This window comes from Mizuhopecten yessoensis, unplaced genomic scaffold (assembly GCF_002113885.1).
Source record: "Mizuhopecten yessoensis strain PY_sf001 unplaced genomic scaffold, ASM211388v2 scaffold10275, whole genome shotgun sequence".
In the NCBI taxonomy this organism is placed as follows: Eukaryota; Metazoa; Mollusca; class Bivalvia; order Pectinida; family Pectinidae; genus Mizuhopecten; species Mizuhopecten yessoensis.
Window position 1 is genome coordinate 1,300,812 of NW_018408465.1, and position 22,531 is coordinate 1,323,342.

Genomic DNA, 22,531 nt, shown 5'->3' on the forward strand with positions numbered 1-22,531 from the left:
TGGTAAGGTAAATAGCAAGTTCTCTGTAATATATACATCTCCGGTGTAAGTGAGTGCAGGGAACGAAAACTCGTTTTTCGATAACCAACTAAATGTGAGACGGGGAGACAGAATCCTTCGACTGCTGTTAAAGAGAACATTGACGAAACCAAAATAAATCTGCTGCCCCATATCAACAGGAAAATAGCTCACATGTGTTCTGTTCAAGAGTCTCCCGGGATGTAACGATACCGCGCAGTTATCTTTCTAATGGAGACAACTCGCCCAAAGTTTTACAATTTTCGCTATTCCCAAGGTGTTAGGCAGGGAGACAGAGTTCATCTTCGAGTGTGCTCCAAGGACATTGACAAGCGAAACTTTATCGCTATTCTCATGGTGTAGGGTAGGTAGACAGAGTTCGTTTAAAGAGGATCTTTTGCCATCATATCAACACTTGCATTCTTTTTCTTTCCTTTCGACAATACATAGAAAACTGTCCTGTCAAAGTGAAAATTGTTTGAATCATTAATAAAATCTTTATCAGCATAAAACTCTTGACAAAACAAGAGCATTTGGATTGTGTGTGCTATTATCGTCAAGCCTCCGTTCGAACGACCGTACGAGGCAACTAATGTGGGGCTCCCCTGTAGAAATTCAATTTACTTATATTATACTCCACAAACATACCAAAATGGTTTGTTCATCGTCTTCTATTTTAGTGGACATACAAGAAATCAAGAATAGACCAGCACATGGTTCGTAACAGGCAAAGAAAACACCTGTTGTTACCCACTGTCGTATGAGGCGACTTATGTTGTAACCCCCTGCAGAATTTTGGATTCGTTTAGGTGTCCTCTATTTGGGGACACAAAAGCAACCAAAATAAATCTTCTGCACCCATTGCATATTTGGGATCCATATTTTTCTTTCTACTTCTAACTATCTTTTATTTCCTAGCGCCTTTCTTAGCAATACCTCACATTTGGCTTTAATGTTGAGCCCAGGTAAGGTAGGCGATGGATTTGTCCCCAGGCAGGGATATACAAAAGTCCTTAAAAATGGTAGTTGTTATTCCCTGCTAAGCATTTAGGGGAATGGCAGCAACTGGTTTACCCGTTGTCAGTGTAATGTGACCGGGTGGAATGATGTGATTGGTGTCTTCGGCATGGTATTTCAGTGAGATAACACTATAAAGTCGGCTATCACAAGGAGGCAAGCACATCAATTTCTATTAACATGTTATGAGAAAAGTAAGATTTGGAAGTATCGACAAATTATATAATTGCACAAATTGTGTACAATCAATGGCTCTCGGTTTTAAAGATTTTAACCTATGACATCATAGCGACCATATTGGGTTTTTGACCTATTTGGAAATGTTCCTGGAACATCTTCAGACCTTGGCCTACAACATATTTAAAAGACTCGAAACCTATCTTTTACTAGTCAAAAGAAAGTACGGAATAATAATAATATTAAGAATAAGAATAAAAAAGAATAAGAAACAACAAAAACCAATAGATAAAACTAGTGAAAAGCCCTAAGAAATATGTAGCACCAATTGCAATAGTTGGGATATTTATATTTCTCTCTACTTCTAACTAACTTTATTTCCAAACGCCTTAAATGTTGAGCATTCGCCCAGGTGAGGAAGACAATGGGTTCTGTCCCCATGCCCGAACACACCAAAGTCCTTATAGTGGTAGTTGTTCCCTGCTTAACTTGTAGCATTAAGGGTAAAGGCAATGTCAATCGAGTCAAAACCTCCCAAGTTGTTCTGGAATAAGGAATATTTATGAAACAGTTGGCAAGGGACAACGCATATCATAAGCAAATAAAAAATAACAACAACACTGCATTCATAATTTCAAAAATATGGTTTATTTGTAGTCTATATATTGAAACAATAGAGTGATAGGTACATTCACAACGTGGCTGAAACACATATAACATTTGTGGTGACACAAACATGGCCTCCAATGAAGGAACCAAATATTGTGTGACCAAATAGGCATTCCACCTCCGATCCTAACTGTGTCACAGGTGTCTAAAAATGAAACTACTGAATAACATGTCGGACCACGAGCTAGCCAAATGGTATTTGAAAGGCAGTTTTGATGTCATCAAAACATCTTTAAACAAAATATTATAGCCTTGTTCAATATTTGAAAACTACATAATTTCCAAACGGATATATAAATTACTCCGAAGCAAACTTTACAGTCCGGACCATGTCCTTAAAAGCATTTTAGTACTTAATTTAAAAAAATATTGTAAAAATTCGCCGAAATATCTAAATTAATGAAAATAACACTGATATTCGAGATATCCTTCCGAATATAATGCAATGACTGCCACGATACTAGAAAACGAATTCAAGAAAAAAAATTGGAGGAATGAAGTTTATTCGAGAAATCTGATATCGTAAAATACAATTTCCACGTGAGAATATAGTAATAACCAATTTCAAAGTGAGAAATGTTAACAGGAGCATTTTCCTTTACCCTTTCACCCCTATGTAGCTTTAGTTAACTCTACCATGCATTGATCTGGATAAGTCCATCATGGTCTATAGTGGTGAAAGGGCTAATGTCTTTGCAAATGAGACCATAATTCCTTTTAGGATACATAAAGCCTCTTGGTAACACATGGAGATGATGATGGGTTAGGTTTTACGAAACAGACAATACAAAGTAAATTAATGCATTATTGGATGATCAAGATATAATGAAACAATTACGATACCATTCAGAATGTTTCCTTAAATAACTGGTGAAGTTAAAATGAGACACTTAGGTCACAAGTAGGGGAATTCATCCATATGCAAACATTATATCAATAAACATTTAGCACAAATTCCATAGACATATGAATTTGTAATTTCAAAGTTAACATTCATATTTGCAATGTATTGTAACAGAAAGCAATTCGTTACTTCAATTTCCTTATTGTGCAATATTTTAATCTCAAAAACTTAAAATTTATCAAGGCTCGACATTAACAGTTGTCCTAGACAGTAAGGGCAGCACTGGTACTTTGGACTTGATTTTTCATTTTTCAAAAACAATATCACTTGACTTACATAAATAATGAAGTAAGAATATTCCCTTTGAAAAACAGCTTTTTTTCTCATTTTTGTGTTTCAGTTGAATGTTTCCTTGAAGAAACGAAGAAAATATTGGACTAGTAACATTGACATAGGACTAGCAAACAATCTGTTCAGCTAGTGTCAAACTTCATCTATTATGATTAAGAATTAAGTTTAAATTATTGGACATACAAGACGTTCAAATATATACAACAGCGTTATTCCAGTGAGGTATCTAACGTTATCTTTATGACGTAGTTGCTTTGCCAGACAAATGTAAAAAGGATCACATGTTTAAGATTTTTTATTTTTATTTTCCAAGTTTTAAATTCCGAATACATTGTTATTCTCCTTGTAATATTTCAAGGAGTTCCATGTGTATCTTCTTTTGTATTATGTTGCCCTCGGCCGATATTCATGAAACCTTTCTCAGGCTCCAGCAATGATTTTCTGCTGAAATCTAATTTCTTGTTTTGATTATAAACTAAAATCAAAACTTTATTTTGTCTATGTTTTGGAAAATGAAAAGACTTCAAGCCGAATACTTTTTTCTATGTTTACATTTGGCTTTTTGATCGTTTGACATGAATTAACCGAGTTACAAAAATGTAGAGAAATAACTAGTACCTTTGTATAGTGTTTTACTAAATTATTTAAAACACACCCTTCCGCTTTCAAGTAGGTGCATTTTCTTATGTAGAAAAAAGCTTACTATTGCAAGAGTATACAAAGTGTAATAGATCCACATTGTTCTGTGAATTTTCACTACCAAAGTTTTTGTCATTTTACTTGATTTGCTGTTTTTGCTGTCATACTAAGATTAAATATACTTAAAGCACTTAAATAATAAGTTCAGAACTTAATAAGATGCACAGGTAGAATTGTGTCGAAACGATAATACTGCTAACAATTTCAATATTTTAGAATCGTTGAAAAATACAATCTGTTAAGGAATTTAGCATTCTATCATTTGTTTTGTTGTTTTAATTTGATGTTTATTTATAGCGGTCGTAATAGAGCAAACAATCGTTTTTGTTTCCAGTATCTACATTTTAAGATTTGAAAAAAAATCATAGCCCATTCAGGATAAATGAAGCCGAGTTATCTCGTGCTGCTCAGCACTTTATACTAGTATATAGATATTTTGCTTTGTATTCATGAACAGCACTCCTGGGAGTGCCAATAGGGAAAATAGGCACGGTTATATATTCCACATGATAATAATACAAAGTTACATATGTATACAAGGAGACACATTCACACAACCAAATCATCGACCACCTCATTCCGATACATACTTACAAACTGTACGATAGCTAAACAACCGCAACTATAGATATCTTAACTTTCTTGAAATTCTATGCCATGTTGCTAACATGCAGATGTTGCACAAGCAACATCGGGAATTACCGACGACAATCTGTATATTGGGTAACAAAACGATGGAAAGTATATCAATCCTCACCAATAAGCTGAGCTCAACAATTAATGTTCTAGTAAGGATTTACACTTTAACCCGACACTTGAGGCATACTTCAAATGTCACCGGAGCAAGTATTTACTGACTTACTTTTTTGATCATTTGTCAGGTAGTCAATTTAGGGCATTTTTAATTTACTGAGAAAGCTTAATGCCAATGACATAATATGATAATCGTATAAGCAGCAATTAACCAGCGCATATGGAATAGTTTAATTTTTTGACAGTTCACAAGTAAAACATACGTTTACGTACACCATAACAGGTAATCTGGAATTACTAACTTTATGGTAAACAGTCCGTAATATTTATTTGTGCGACTTCAGCAGGTAATCATCCAATATTACCTGGCATTTTTGACAAAATGTTTGGCATGCAATCTACTAGTGACACCTTGAATTACCAAGCTACACTTTAATTTACTTGCTATCAACTAGTGACACATGGATTTACTCATAATCTATATGGCAGGTAATCTACTAATGACTTAATTACTAAAAAATAGTTTACCGGTATTCGGCAATATCATTTGAAAGTACTGCCATATCGAATAACCGGTAATCAAGTGATAGTGACAGGTTCAGTTTAAACAAAAAATTGTGCTAATTTAAAGATTTCACATCCTTTATATACAACTGCTAAAAAAAATCCAAACATCTTGTTTTCTAAAAACAAAGTGATAATGGTTGTAGAAAGTTACCCGACATACAGCACTGACATGGCTACCTACTCCGTCGCCATGGTTACTTGAATTGCTGCCATAGTTACAGACACTTGCCATGGTTATGTATACTTGCTGTTATAATAAACAGGGCTGTAATATAATGATGGAGTTCCATAAACAGTTTGATTGTAATTTTAATATATACAAAATATCAAAGCATCATGAAAACGATAATATGAAATGGGATCTGATAGAAGAAATGATTAAAAATACACATTTTATTAATTGTAAAGTCAAATTTGCATTATTTGCAATAGTTTTTCTGGGGATTAACTAAAATGCATTAATTTATTCATATCAAAATTATAATTGATACCAATATATTATACTAAATAGTTCCATACTCTCATCTAAATAAGCACGTGCGAATTTAATGTAGAAATGATATGATACATGATAGGTTTGTCTTTAACATGAAAGATTTGAAAACAGCACCAACTGTACTGGTATAAATTGTATGTAGAGAGTTCTGTACACCTTCCCAAAGCCATTTTCATTCGTCCTTCATTTACTCTCCATTGATACGTGCTCAACAGCAAAAATATGCCTTGTTCATTAGTTTAATATATATCCCCCCACCCCCGTAAATATACTGCTAAATTATTCATTTTATAACACACACACTAAAAATATCGAACAATACTTATATTTTCAAAACATACTGGATTGTTTATAAATAATTTACCTCTAATTCAAATATGTCCGACAAATGATGTCGTGTCAATGAACCCTTGAGAAAGTTCTATAGAAATTAATTAGCATAATAAATTGATCATTGTGGAGTTAATCTTTTAAGAAAAAAATATCAACTTAAGCTCAAGTTAAGCTTTCTATAATCTCACTTTAACATTTAAAATCCAGCCAATTTCTTATAATCCTTTTATTCGAAAACCATCGTTATTTCCATGTTCAGTGGTCCTGATGTTTTCGCATGGTTACTGGTCCTTGTCTTTGACGTCCCTGAGGTCCCGAGTGGAGCTCGACCTTGTCATGATCATGAGGGATACGAGACGTCCCCCTATGGCCCAGTAGTAGAAGTAGCTGATTAGGACGAGCAAGGTTTGTGAGCCTTGAGATATGAACCACCCTTTGGTGAAGGTTCCTTCTCCCAGGGTAGTAATTGTTATCACTGCAAGTATAGCATAAATAATATTTTAATAGTATTTCACAGAGTAGAATGTCTGGTCATGCAAACAAAAAGCGAAAAATGGTGTGTTTTACTCCTATATCACCCTGGGAACTTGATTATCATGCAGACATAGGCCAATGCATTACATTGGTTTAAGCGTTATCTTATTTCGCAGTGGAGGTGGATCGACATGCAGACAAATACAAAGAGTGAAGATGATGGCCTTAATGGGACCCAACCAGTTATACGCGTTTTTTGTTACTCATACAATGTCAGACGCAAAAAACGATTGTTACAGACAACGATGAAAAAGACTTGTCTACAACCCCATCTCAAATGTAACGTAACTTGCTTCAATCATGTAGGTAAGCAAAATTAGTCCCGACTTTAATTTCCGCATCTGAATTAATCTATTTGTGATGCTTCAATACAATCAAAGGCTATTCTAATAGAGTGCCAAGGTATATTATATATATATATATATATACATAAACAACTTTTAAAAAGAATTATAACAGAAAACAATTAAGCAATACAATAACGGAACAACAAATATACAACAGCGTAGCAATAGACGAATAGAACAATAAATACACAGCAATACATGAATAAACGGATTAAACAATGTTTGCATGGCCGCTCAGTGAAACTGTAATCAAAGCACTCGATTTTCAAAAAAAAAAAAGAAGTAAAAAAGAACATACATGACTTTATTGGCAGTGTGCAATTACATTAAAAACAGTAAACAACTTAGTGTTTTGAACACACAGAAGAAGAATACATGCATACATTAATGAATGTAGTTGTAACTGGCAAGCAATGCCACAAATTTAAAATGTCAATATATTAATCATAATATATTGTGTATTGTTTCCATATTTTGTTCGGACTGACACTTAGGGTTTCGTTTATGGTTGTCAACACATTTGAGACTTGGTAATAAGGTTAGCTTATGTGATGAAGTAAACTTTTTAAGTAATATCTCTTCGGCAAATATTTCAATTTTACAGTCATATTTTTAAAATCATTATATGTATGTAATCCATTCCTTTCTCTGGGCATGTAGTTATAATCTACTGTACCGCGCTTGGACGAAAATAAGTTATCAACCCAAATAGGTTTTAGGGATAGATATAGGATTTCAACCAAAAATTAGATAACTACGTGACAAAATGGTGCAGCAAAGAATCAAACCAAAACCAAATAAAGTTTGTGCGGATGGATACCTTTTTTCGATATAGTGTCCAGTGCTCCCGTGGTTTGCAGTCTTTGGTGAGTAACCAGTAGAAATAACTACTGATACCTATGGTAACAAGTCTAGCACACAGCCACAGGACAGGGGCAGTACACAAGCTGGTGGATAGGGGCACACACAAAGCTGAAACTAGAGGAAACAACAAAACTCAGCTTTGCCGTTAACCCAAAATGTGACGGGTCGTAATGAAATGATCATTTGAATTTCGTTCACCATTTCATATCCGTTGTTTACATTTCAATGGCCAATACATCGTGTTTATTTCACTGGTCACAATTTCTATAACGTTTAGGGAGGAAAATAGGGTGTGATTTACTTGATTTAATATGGAATGGGATTTAAAATAACACTTTCAAAGTTCTACCATTTTGAACTGTTGAAGAAAAGTATAAGTCATTTTTGAAATAATGCCAATACTGTTTAATAGGAAACAAAAGGAAACAGGAAAAGTATTGGGTACTACTTTGTAATCATTTAGTATTACCAAATATTAGTAATAGTTTTTTGGGATTAGTGGAATTTCGAAAGAAACTTCCTTTATACTGATTTTGAAAATTGATCCGACAAGATCTGAACTTTCGATAACCTTTAATTTGAAGACTTAACATTTTGTACTACTTGCTAATTCTAGAAAAAGAGAAAGCAATGTATTAACACAGCAAGGCAAAAAATGTAAACATTCTGGACAACTGACACAACATCTGAATATTAAGCTAACTACTTCTACTTGTATAACTATCTACCACAAGCGGGAACTACTGTATGTGGCCGCTGAATATTATAAAGGTTGCAACTTTGACCCTCTTGGATGCAATAATCACAATTTTGAACCGTCTTATACAAGTGAAAATTCTTTGGGAACTAGCTTGTACTTTACATCGGAGTCTAACGCCCGAGTAATTTCTGAATATTAAATATCACTACTACTGTTTCTGCTTTTCAAAAATAAATTCTCGTTTACGATGATGTCAAAATTTTATGATTTTCTTAAACAGAATGTTTTCAATTCATTTATGGTTATTGAGGTTGTTGGAAGTATAAGGAAGAATCTTTTCAGAAGGTGTATTAATTTCAACCATGTTTCAACTCCTTGTGTTAGTGCAAATTGCTGCAACTTTGCACTGTTCACCAAACCAACCGAGCACATGGGTAGGCAGCTGTGAGTAGGATTTGAATAAGTTCAGGTGAGATTAAAACAGGTTAATTTGATTGAGCATGCAAAAGTTGCCTTTTTGAAATATAACATTAAAAATCAAGATTCACCATATTATGTCATTCTTAATTCGAGCAATTCTACTACTGATTGCAAATCATGCACCAATCTTAAACATACTGTATATAAGACAAACTTTAAATGAAGTTACAAGGTTTTCATTGTAAACATGCCCTAAATGCATGCTATTAATGTAGAAACTACCAAACATGCTTCAAATAATTCAATAAAATAAAAAGTAACAAAAAATATATGTTAAAAGTCAGTATGTGATGACTTGCTGGTAACATTCTGTATTTCCTTAAGTTACATCTCGATTAAAGACTAGGTCTCGGGTTCTCACATATTCACACCGTTCATATGCTTCTATTTACATTATTTACAAAAAGAGTTTGTATTTAATTTTCAATTATGAAAACATTAACAAGATTTATAACAATGATTACTAATATAATTTGGTACAACATCAAATTTCGTCTGTAGGAAGACTTCGATAACATAGTAAAATAGGCTTCCATTTCCAAAGTGGTTGTGATAGGATTCGACAACCAAGACAATCTTGTATAAAACAGGCCAGATTGTTACATTAAACAGTCTAGATAGTGGTCACTGTGGATAAATTATATTAACAAGCTCAACTGTATTCCTCTCAGTAGCATGTTATGTATGATCTCCTTACATTCTAAAGGTTGTGTCCCAACCTCACTGGGTTACTGATAGGAAGATATTATAGAGCACTTATTAGATCTAAGCTGGACTATGAACCCGCAAGAGTGTCATATCTTAATATTGTATGGTCAACGGTTTTGTTGTTATTGTTTTCAGGGCGTGACCTGTTGTCCGAGTGGTGTAAAGAATTTTCCTTTTCATCCCTTTACATCGTACGGTATTCGGCCCGTGTCTATATTTGCCTGTAACCTGTTTGTTCAGTTGTTGTCCAGGAAGTGTGTCGGAGTGTGAAATGCATGCATGCGAGCTGTGAAGTGAAAGGGGCGGGTATTGACTGTGTATGAAAGATGTTGGCTAGGTCGTCGCGGTGCACTTGCCATTGGAATCGCGTCGTTTCTATGGTACAATTTGTTTTCTATTATTATACTCAATGGACTTACAGCAAGTGACTTATTATTTCCCAAATAAGGTATTTAAGTTAGTCTTCGTTGTCGTAAATAGCGCAATACTCTGACATTAATATAACAGTCCTTGTGTATATTTATTTGCTAGTCTATAGTTAGTGGCAACTGGACAGTGAAACAGCAGAACTCGTATCTTTGCTACCAATCACCTTGATCATTGGATACCTAACATCAAAACCAGGATGATTCTGACCAAGTTTGAAAAAATCAATCCATTGGTTCTTAAGAAAAAGTTGAAAATGTAAAAAGTTTACGCACGACAGAAGAGCAAAGCTCAGGTGACCTAAAAAGGTAGAACTTTGCTATTCCTGTTGAACTTTCAGTGTTTAGAGTAATGGCAACATGTGTGCGGGCGGAAATACAAGCAGGGACAATACTTTCCCGAATTTTACGAGGGGAGGGGGAAATACTGTTATTGTTTATAGTGACGTAATGTGTAATACTACTTCAATCTTCACTGGCTATCTTCAAAACTGATATTTTCTTTTTCGAAATAAAGAGAGGAATATTATGATGGCCTCCCTTTTTTCCGTTACACGTCTACTCTTGTTTATTGAAAACTTCTCGCAGTCTTAACCAGAACTATTGTACATAAACAACAGCATCAGAATAAGCAGTATGCATCCAGCGTTATTTGAATTTGTTTGGAAAAGCCGATCTTTTAATTTCTCTTGATGCACACGTATTTTTAAACAAAGAGTCCCTGACCTTGGATAAAGACATTTGGAAATGAATGTTAACAAAGAGAAGTTAATTAGTAGCAAATCCGTGCATGTTTTAGGAAGTGTTTTTGCAGAGGTGATACCGGGACATCAAAACACAACTGAATCATTTATCCAGTACTAAACAGTTATTCGACATTAGAACCCCGTACAAAGCTCAACATTAAATTGTGTTGTAATAATTAATTTTCACCTATGAACCATAAGAACGACAAAGACTCTTATTGTAACAATTTTGATCGCATAAACACAAAAAAGGCTATGTTATGCAAACAGACAAAACACTTATTTAATATGAATCTAAAATATTTTCCAACGGTTCCTTGTTTAAGAAACTATGAAGTTCATCTCCAAACTTAATATCTGGACAATGATGTAGCTGGAATATTATGATGTAATGACAGTCTTGGAACTCTTTCATCTCGCATACACACACGAAACAACACTTGAAAATACATGCATTTCCGGTAAGTCTGCTTAACAACCAACCTGTTCATATAGGTAAAATCTAAACATAGGACTGCTAATAGAGGTAGAATGCCATATTTTTGAGTCAATATTAACTGTATTTAAAATTAGCCAAGTTGTTATGTTTTACATAAATCTCCCTCAAATTGGTACAGCATGAGATTCGTCTACTTATTTTTCAAGTCGTTACCGGAAACACAGTGCTTGGCCTTCATCCAATAAAATCTAATGATAGAAGATCATAATTGTATATCTTACAAATGATTGAGAAGTGTGTTACTTACCTATAGTTTGGAGTGTGAAGAAGATGACACTTGAAAGAAGCACCAGACGTATGATGTCCTTGTCCACCGTATTTAATGTGTTCCAGAATATCATCGACAAACCTTAGAATTCAATCGATAAATTTCATTAATTAGGTTTGAATACCTTCATTTTTTTATACTTAAATATCTTTTGGTCAGTCATTGAAAATAATTGAAAATGACAACCAATCTCAAGATTAGCATTCTAATAAAATACACTCGGATTTCTTCACTGTTCAAAATTTGTACAAACTGTATCTAGACTTGTCATTCCTAATGTCTGCAAGATTTCCTAAAAGGAGCCAATAGTATCCATCTATTGCTGATGAACGTTATGAATTACTTTCTTTATACCAAACCAACTCTATAAACAAATGCCCAACTATATATTTATGTAACATATCCGCAAAAAGCAATGATATTGCGTTTACATTCTTTAAATATCTATACAGAATGAAGTGAAAAGACGCTGCCATTTAAATCATTACCATTGTTTGCATAATCATCGAAAGCTATCCAGACAACCGCTATACTACCCATTTGTAATTCATGCTGATTTCTGTCTGTATTTGCTGTATTTAACAGTAACAATTCAAATTCATGATGTTGTTATAATAAGCACTTCTTCTTAAAGGTACACGAAATGCAAATTAAAATTATTTGCATTCAATTAACTGGTCATTGGTGTGTTACGGCTAACAAACATGTCTAAATGAATCAACTTGTGCTATCTTCTATATCACTGATCAATTAAACTAAACATTTCAAATTAATTCATCTAAAGAATATTGAATCCTACAAGTGATATCTGCAGTTACCCTTTGCATATGACGATGTGAAAGACACGAATCATTACATCAACACTCGTGATATTAAACGTGTGCATTCAGAGAGACGACACTGCCAAGGTTGTTAAAATTAATGACCGTTGACCCATGGCCGCTTTCGCTGTCAAAGAGTAAAATGTGTTACCAAAAAGGTTTCACATTGTCTTTGAAAAGTGCTCTTGGAAATTATTTCCTTGACCTGGATCAGAGGTCGAAATATGTTACAGTGACCTAGGTTTTATACATATGCCAAATTGTATGATCATGTGTGAAATAGTGTAGGCGAAACGCCAAGAAATAATCAAAAATCCTTTACGGGGTACATACATTGTATGTTAACAGACAGATACACACGCAATGTGAATACGACTTTATCAGAACAAAAACAAAAACGTGGCGAGCAATTACGGTCTTTTGTTTGTTGATCCTTATTTTTAATCACCAAGTGGCTCAGCATAAAAATTATATTTTTTATGTCAAATCAAAATACTACCAATCAAACTATAAAAGAATAAATTAGAAATACTCACAAATCAATGCTGTTCCGTAAAGTCTTACGGGTAAACGGAGGTTTTTCCCCTCGTCTGTCTCGAATGTTGAGTCAAACAGATGGGCAGGGAACATGAAAGCCTGTAACAGCAGAAACATTTACTTCATGTGGTCATTATTTACAATAGGCAAAGAATAATTCAGTTAAACATCTGATAAAAGACTTGATTTGATATTCAATACTTGTTGACGGTCCTTTGGATTGTAAACAAATATATTTCTAAAAATGATGTCATCATTTCTAATTTACATCTTCACTATCTACTGCAACCAGTCTTAACATTTTGCACAGTTATCAATATCTTCTTACTGTATTTATTGTAAAACTTTTGGATTCTTCTAAAAGGTTTAGTTTTATTTTGTTTAACGTCCTATTAACAGTTAAAGTCAATTGTCATGCTCGTTTTGCTTTTAAACGTGAACATTTTTATCATCATTAACATTGCCGTATTTCATATTTAGGTTAAATTGTTGTCATTTGAAAATAAATCTCTTCATTTCCCACATGTTTACCCAAGTTATAGTTTAATTATTTCATTTGTCAAAATGATGATATAGAAGATAGCAGTTGTCTCTTAGGGCCATGACATAAGCTTATTGACTGCGTTGAGATCTTGCAACAGCAAATCCCAACAGTTTTCCTGATCCGTAAATGATGTGGTCACTATAGGGGCCACTTAAAATGTCGTCTCATTGAAATGTAATAACCAAATCTAGTCTCCTAATTCTTACAACGGGTTACGCAGGTTTGGTTTGGTTTTGTTTGTATTGATTAACATCCTATCATTGAAGGACGGCCTCCCCTGTGTGCGAGATGCATGCGTGTAGTGTATGCCTGTGTTTTGGGAGGCTGCGGTATGTTCGTGTTTGTCTCCTTGTGATAGCGCGAAACTGACGTGGACTTTATAGTGCTACCTCACTGAAGCATACTGCCGAAGACATCCAATAGGACACCTCATCCGGTCACATTATACTGACAACGGACATATTAGTCGCCCTTACGAAAACATTCCTTCCCAGAAGCTGCAGAATACTGGTATCAAACCATTTCAAATTAATATGTTGTTTCTCAGAGACTACTAGCCGGATAATTATGAAAATTAACTGGATTATTCTTGGTTATGTTTAGACATACGTAACGCGTTTCATTAACTGATCGTCAAAAACATGGCCGCCATGGCCTCTGATTTATTGAAATGTATATGCGGGTAAACGAACATTGCCACCACTTTCTCTGATTAATTGATATATCTCTGGGTATACGCCAAGGTGATGCCAACACACTACGCCTTGATTTTGCTCAAAAGCAGTGTGTACGCCAAGGTGATGCCAAAAGACCCTATCTATGCCTGGTTTAATATTGTAGAAACTTGACATGTATGCGTTTTTAGGTCTTTCTGATGCAGAAGATAACAGCTAATATCACGAACCTCTTTAAAAGAAAAATGTTGATTCCAATTATTGTTAAGCTCAGTCTTATATGTTTATATAACATTTCTTTTCTTTTGTCGGCTGTTGAGAATCCATCCAATAAAATATTTTGAAAATTATATTCACATAAAAATGTCCAAATCAGAACCTACAACATGAAAACAATTTGTATACGAGGCTTTTATGATTATTCCTCAGTTGTCTAATTTGATAAGTTTATAACATTTTCTTTAATAAGTTCATCCCTCAAACTGCAGATGCTTCATATATTGAAACAACATGTTTTCACACCTTTGTTGACTTGGATTATTTACCATAATCATCAAAACTTTACCGATAGAAAGTCAAATAATTGCATTTTGTCAACATGAAACTACAAAACCAATTCTTAGATCGTAACTGATCGGTAGTTTTCTTCACATTTTTTTGTTTTGATATATATATTAGATATTATATAAATTAGAAACTAACTACGACTCGGTGTCTAGAAAATAGAGGGCAGAATTCGATAAATGTCTATACTAAAGACCAAGACATGTCTCAACTAAAGTATTAAGCAATTAACAACTGTCTAGGCCAAACGGCTGACATTACCTAATGTCTAGAACAAGTCAAACGAAGTCCATTTCTGTAAAGCCATGGAGATTAAGAACGACTGGTCCGTTTGTTTGTTAGTATGGGATACAGCCAAGGTCAGACGGGTACCTGGTGATGCATCACTAACAAGAAAGTGTAGGTAGAATAGGAAACAAGAGGTTTAGATCCAAAGTGTTGCAATAAGGGCGGCTGACCAATTTCGACTCATTTAAGCAGAAAACAAAGCAAACTACCAATTTTGTAAGGCACTAACATTAGTCGTTCTTACGAAAACATGTCATACCTGCAAAACCTCCCAAGGTGATCCCACCGGCCCTCTTTATGTCTGATTTGCTCCAATTTAGTATGTAAATGAATCATGGCATTGGAATCCTTTCTTTTACGACTATGAGGACATGTTTCGCTGGATTTCTATTTTTGTGACGTCAGCCAATGTTACAATTAATATTTATTTTTTGAACAGTTCAGTGACTTTTATTATAAACATACCCATATAGCTATTGCTGAAAATACAGTTGCCAGGATAATATGCCATATCCTGAGTCCTGGCGGCAGTCTCACGTACAGTTGGTCACTGTGGCCTAATATCTGGCTCAACTGCAAAACAAGGTCAAAGGTCAACTTTTCTGATATTTCAAAATAACTGCAAAATGAGCATGCATACCTTTTTGGGATTCCTACATTTAATGTAAATATTCACAAGGATTAGAATTCCGAAAATAAAGTACACATAACCATTCATACAGTAATGTTTTGTTGGCAATTTGAAGTGAGACATCAACAAATAAACGAGATGATCAATTTTTGTTTTGTTTATTCATTGTTTTCGTATCAGAGGACACAAAAGGTATCTTAAGGTATTTCATCTAGCCTTATGTTAGTGTATAGGCATTTGTTATGGGTTCACAAATTTTCCTCCAAATATAAAAGATAAGTAATTTGCTAATCATGTATCATTTGAGCACTGAATTTTACAAATAATGGTAAAAAAAACTACCTGTTCATGTACTCCTGAAGTGTCGATGTTGCTTATCCTTTTTTACCGAGAAAACTATGAAAAAGTTTCAAATTTCCAGAATAATGTTCTTTTTTAAATTGGACAACTTTTGAACATTGTTAAAGTAAATTCATTCATGCTTTGCATGATTTTTTTTTACCTTCAGTCAACTTTATTGGCTTTGTGCTTTGTTGTGATATATTCAGTGGAGGTACATGCCATTATTGTGGACATTTGATTTTTTTTCTTACAGTTATCCTCGATAATAGTGATTATATTGGTATTTCAGAAGTACATGTACAGGTATGTTATCATTATTTGTATTATTCAAGGCTTTGTCTGAGCACAAAAATGTTGTGTTCAAAATGTCACGTTTTAAACAAAATCAACAAATATTCTTTCAACAAACTGTTTCAACAATGATCATAATTTACATTATACTTGATAATCAAACTGCTTCCACAGTTAAAAATCTGAAGAGAAAATTATTAGCCCAGGACAAACTTCTACACAGATATGAACACAAATGAAATGCCATAAACTTCTATAACCACAAGCCAGTTTGTTATAGAAATTAGATAATTAGTGAGTTATGAAATATAAGATTGGAATTATCAAAAAACACTAAAGTTTCACATGTTGCAATATCATTATTTCTTTATCGACTGAAATACATCAATGACATTTTAATGGAAGTTAATATGTTTGTATTCCTAGTTTTATGGCTATTATCTTAAAGAAGTATAACGAATGGAATAAATCTTATATAATTGACATCATCATGTATTGTTATGAAAACTAATGAAAAGTATCTTATTTAGCAAAATTATCTGATGTGTTAAGGCATCAAATAACCATTATACGACATGAAACACAACAAATGGCCTATCATTAAGAACTACATTTTATTATGTATGGAAAGAGCGGTGTTCACAACAAGATCCTTTTACAGAACACATCAAACTGTAACAGGAATGGTTATATATTGGTTTAGCGAGCCGTTTGTTTATTATAACTTCAGCCTGTTAAGCCGTTTGTAAAGTACACAACCATTCTCAGCAGTCTTAACCCCTTCCGGCTAGATGCCAGTTTCGTACTACTGTAAAAACATTTTTCAGATTAAAAGCAAGTCTTGTTCAAACAGACATCACAAATCCGGTTGTGTTAAGTATCCTGTCGTATTAATCATGGAGTTGAAGACACCAGTAATCCAGTTGTCGAACTTTACCTCCAGTTACGATAACCCAGCTGTCAGTATTTAGTTGTCGAACTTTACCTCCAGTTACGATAACCCAGCTGTCAGTATTTAGTTGTCTAACTTTACTGCCAGTCATATTAATACGAATACCACTAATCCAGTTGTCCAAATTTACCTCCAGCTACTTTGGCCTAGACATCATTTATCAAGTTGTCTAAATTTTCTCCATTCAAATATCTTTAATCCAGTTGTCCAAATTTACCTCCAGCTACTTTGGCCTAGACATCATTTATCAAGTTGTCTAAATTTTCTCCATTTAAATACCTTTAATCCAGTTGTTCAACTTTACCTCAGCCACGTTAACCTAGACTGAATTTATTACCAGGCATGTTCATCGGAATGCCACTTATCGAATTGTCGAACTCAGGATAATCCAGATATCACTAATCCAGTTGTCCATACAACTCCATCTCCAGTCACGATAATACATACATCACTTATTCAGTTGTCCAATTCCATCTCTAGTCACGGTTATCTACAAATCACTATTTCAGTTGTCCGACTTTGCCGACAGTCATGATAATCCGAATAACACAAACGAGTTTTCCAACTTAATCCCCAGTCCGGTAATCCAGACATCACTAATCGAGTTGTCAAACTTTATCTGCATAAACGATAACGTATACATCACTAATTCAGTTGTCAAACTTTATTCCCAGTCCCGGTGATTCAGGCAGTACTAATCCAGCAGTCAAACTTTACCTGCAGCCTCATAAATCCTGTCACCATTAAAACAGTTTTGGATTTTAACTTTTAGTCAGTGTTTCGATTGCAGCTTGTTTACGATTTTTAATCGTAGCACCAACGAAATGGGGCTTAAGTATCTCCTTTTGTAACGATATAAAAGCTAAATGATTTCAGCGTCAATAGTATAATAGTATTACTGGCCATAAATTGACCATTTAAACCTAACAAAATCAATTGAGATCTGGTAATCCTATACTCCACAAAAACAGTTTTTTCACCATTAATTAATCAAAGGAAAAATTTGCTAAACTTGTCAAGACACAGTTGTCATACAATCTAAATATTACATTAAAGGATTGGCATCAGATCCACAAAACCCAATCAGATGCCTGACGAATGCAGGCCCCGATGACCTGCGTTACCGATGTAAATCACAATCCAATATGGCTTCATCTAAGATTGAAAATTGTAGGGCTAACCTACTAAATAAACAGTTCAGTCATAAACTAGGAACAGGTTTAATTTCAGGAATACCTGCGGCATCTATCATCTTGTTTTAATCCCTCCAGGATTAAAAATGGTAGGACTGGTCCACTAAATAGTCAGTTCAGTCATAAACGACAAACTGATTTAGTTTCAGGAATACCTGCATCCTCTCTAATCTTGTTTATAAAAGATATTGACAATATACTGCTTGAATGTTCACTGCATTGTGAATGGCACCAGTTGACATCAGCACCATGTGGAATGTTGAAAAGACATAGATTTATCAGGAGGTTAAAATTTAGGGTAGCATCTTTAGGTGAACCTGTTGAACTGTGTAGTATGAATATTTATATTTAGCTGAATTTACCATTATACATATAACAACTATTTCTTTTCCTATGTATACCTTTACAATATTTTACCTTGTAGCATTTCAGTATAATATATTACTCTTTGCGAATGTTTTTGTAAGGTGTTGTTTAGCACGAAATTGATTAAACACCTAAATGGGCCATAAACAACAAGCACAAAACCTTTACTGACCTTTGACCTGTGTACATCCCCATCGTCTGTTTCTCCGACACCCAGTAACTTTCTTGTCTTTAGTCGACTGTGTAGGTCTCCACTACTATGTTTTCTGAAAAACATGAATAAAACAAATTTAATGAAGATGAACATAACATCATTTAAAATTGAATTAAACCCTACTTTCTCTAACACAGCAGAGGTTAGTATTGCCATCTTTGCTCACACCTGGGGGGATCAGCTTGGCCCCTATGAAAGAAAATTATCTCGCTAAAAACCACTGGCTGGATAATGAACAGTTTAAGCAGGATATACTGTAAATGCAAAAAAAAATATGCAAGTATCTAATGACTTACATGATTATTATACATTTATTTATCCATTGGTGACACCACTGCGGAACAATACAAATGAACCTTTCAAATATCAGTATCTAAATCAATGTCGTTTGTGTAGGAAATTTCTATCATCAAGCCGAATTTTTTTTATTGATTAACAGAGTTTTAAACACCTTAAATGTGTTGTTTGGTTAATATGTTTCGACTTACATAGAAAATGTTCCCCCTTTATTATATAAGGTTTTCATATGGAAAGCTCACTTTGTATAAGATCCCCTTTTATACATGTACCTTAGTCTCTGGAGGGGTTGATAAAAAAGTTTTTGTTGATTAATTAGCTAGGGACCATATTTAGAATTATAGGAGGCATCCAAATAACTGTTTCACCTATCTATAACACTTCCTCTAAAGAAGGAAATATTTCTCTATCAGCTCATCTCTTTTACCAGGAAGTTTCAGGACAATTTGACTTGATTTACCCAGAACTATACATACTCAGCATCTCTGTAGAGATATTTGAGATTAAGGTCTTCATGTAGAATTTCTTTGTATATTATCGTTCTGAAAGGAATAGAACAGCAATGCTATAGAAATAAGGTTGTTCCAAAGATAGTCTTCAAAACACCAATAAAGGTTGCGGAAAAGAGAGCTTATTCGCAAATAGTTATTAATTAATTATTTAATAGTTTTTAGTTCTTAAGTGCTCCAATTAAAACAATGTCACAGCCTATTTTGACTGTCATACAGTTATTTGCCTTTGCAAGCCCTTTCCCTTAGGGTGATATTGTTCATTAGATCGTGAGCATGATATAAAATTATTGCCGCTGGAAGTCTCTGTGTCTGGTTTAACTTCACTCAACAATTTTCCGCCAGCTTGTATAAAGCATATGATGCATACAACAATGCATCTTTGCTTGAAAAAGAAAATCATTGGAGTATTGCAAGCCGAAAGACATGTTTCCGAAATATAAAACCACCAGAATGATGACTATCATTATGATATTGAACAGTACTGGTCATTTCATATTTCGCTGTCAGAGAACTAGATTTATGACATGATAGTAATTCTGTATCCTTCAAATCCTTTTTCATATCATGTCTATCATTATTCATATTCGAAATAATCCTATTTGTTCAATTTCCAATAATACGTCCGGATTTCTAGTTTCATTACAAGTATGTAAGGTGGACAATGAAATGCTAATATAGCTCCGCAGCCCTGATCATATCTACTTATGTCCACACCAAGTCATGACAATACTTTCACTTATAGTTGCCTCTTGCCAAAGTGTTCATCACGTCAAGTATGCCAGTGCAAATTGATATGTCGTTAAATGTCCAATTTGTCTGCCGAATGTCCATCGTTATTTGATTTTCAGACAAGGCAATCCAAGTGACGTTCATCATATACCACAGAATATTTCCTTCGTGATACATCATCAGACTGCCATTTACTAGGTGACATTAACACTAACAAGTTGAAGCTTGTCCACATGGCACAGATATGGGGCTCGTTTTCCGGTTTCATGAGCAAGCATGAATTCTGTGTTCTAACAAACTACCTTATAGCTTGTTAAAATCAAATGACTCAGTCAAATGTGAAGTTTAGACATTGAAAATAGTCTCTCCAATTTTTTTTGAATAATTGATCACGTGATTTTTGTATTAATATATAGCAAGAATAAGAAATTGGGATTGAGCACAAAATCTGACTTGCAGCATGAGAAATATTTCATGAATATGTTCCCTGCATAATCATGGACTTTCTTCTGTGGACAAGTCAAAATTTATTTATAGCCTCCAGTGCAACTCTTGGTATTGTACAAAAAAACCTTGCTTTTTCCTTTAAAACACTTTGTACATATATTTTCCTTTTTCTATCTTGTTTTAATCTGTTATGTGGTATCCCATTAGGCACCAGCCTTTATTATACATGCATGACCTCAGCATTGGCAAGGTTGCAAAAATGCTTATCAGAATAATATAAAAAGATACCCAACAACATTTTCCCTTAAAGAAGACCTCAACAAGCAATAAATCATTGGTATTGTTTTCACTATATGAAGATGTTCATGTATGGGTTAAAACACAATTGTCTTTTCTTCAAGGATACACTTCCGGTTTCCCCACTGGACGTCTACTTCCGGACGAAAAAAATGAAGGCAAGGTGTAGCAAGTGATACAGGATAAGCATTTTTATGAAATATTTCTGCCATCAAGATATTATAGATAAACAGCATAATAGAAGCTTCTACCAAACCATTTTCTTTTCTGTTCTGCAGAACCTTAGCAAAAGTAGTTTGAAGAATACTTGAAGAATTAAAATCTTAACAGTTTTACATAATGTATCTGCAATGTTGCTTTTTATTTATTTCCTCTGCATATCATAATCTCTGCATGTCATAAAAGATCAGTTCCTGCTGCTACATGTAAATAAGCATTAACCCAACCATCTGTCGATTTTAAAATCACGTAATTTATAGATTTTTAAGGAAATGTAGCAAAGTAATACCCAAATGGCAAAATCATTGGAATCAATACATAGACAATAACTTGCACTCAATGATACCTGCAATGATGAATGGTTTTAAGCTATCAAAAAGGAAGGTGCAAAGGCAAAGTTGTTTTGATTGTCCATTGGTTTTGTATTGTTTTGTTCTCACATACTATTAACAGCAAAGGCAATTTAATGATGTGCCTCCTTGTATGAAGTGCATGTGTGTTGGAGGCATATCATTATGGTGTGCATTTGCCTGCTTGCAATAGTACGGATCTGATGCAGACTTTAGAGTGCTTCCTCACTGAAACATCACACCGAAGGCACCCAGCTAGGTATTCCACCTGGTCAAAATTTACTGACAACGGGTGAACAAGTTGTGTCATTACCGGAAATGCTGAACGTTTAGCAAGGAATCTACCATTTTAAGGACTTTAGTATGTCCTAGCCTGGGGAGAGAACTAAGGACAAACGTGAGGTTTTTGGTTTCTTCAATGCCCCCTTAGCAGCAGACACCAACAAAACCCCTCAATTCTGGAGGAAGCCCCACATTAATAATCTTTAATGACATGCAATGGAAAACAGCAAGCCTATTCTTTCTAAGAACCTACAGGGAGCTTTTGCTCGTCCAGGTCTCTATATTTGTAGGTTTTAGGTTAGACTTTGTTTTTAAATCTGAAGATAAATGTTAACTTTAACTTGTCATTTAAATAATCCTCTTTTAAACAATTTGGCCATGGATACTGTTTTGATTGGTGAAATAACTGCTGTTTACTAGAACACTTAAGTTGTCCCTTAGATGATAATTCTATATTCATCTGGCCTTAATTTTGCCCATTTAATT

The 22,531-nt window shown here is 34.2% G+C and overlaps 1 protein-coding gene across 7 annotated transcripts in view; it reads right to left on the reverse strand.

The window, feature by feature from the left end:
• Positions 1-1,837: 1,837 nt before the first annotated feature.
• LOC110459912 (tumor protein p53-inducible protein 11-like) overlaps positions 1,838-22,531 on the reverse strand; it is a 249,399-nt gene continuing 228,705 nt past the window's right edge. For 6 of the 7 annotated variants that reach the window (XM_021512420.1, XM_021512413.1, XM_021512418.1 and 3 more), the window contains 5 exons: positions 18,871-18,964; positions 15,389-15,496; positions 12,853-12,952; positions 11,475-11,576; positions 1,838-6,399 (listed from right to left, as the gene is read on the reverse strand). In XM_021512420.1, the coding sequence (XP_021368095.1) occupies positions 6,206-6,399; positions 11,475-11,576; positions 12,853-12,952; positions 15,389-15,496; positions 18,871-18,964 (598 nt within the window). In that variant the 3' untranslated portion in view covers positions 1,838-6,205. Of the gene's footprint in view, positions 6,400-7,625; positions 7,784-11,474; positions 11,577-12,852; positions 12,953-15,388; positions 15,497-18,870; positions 18,965-22,531 lie in introns of all 7 variants that reach the window. The other variant, XM_021512414.1, reaches the window with a different exon arrangement.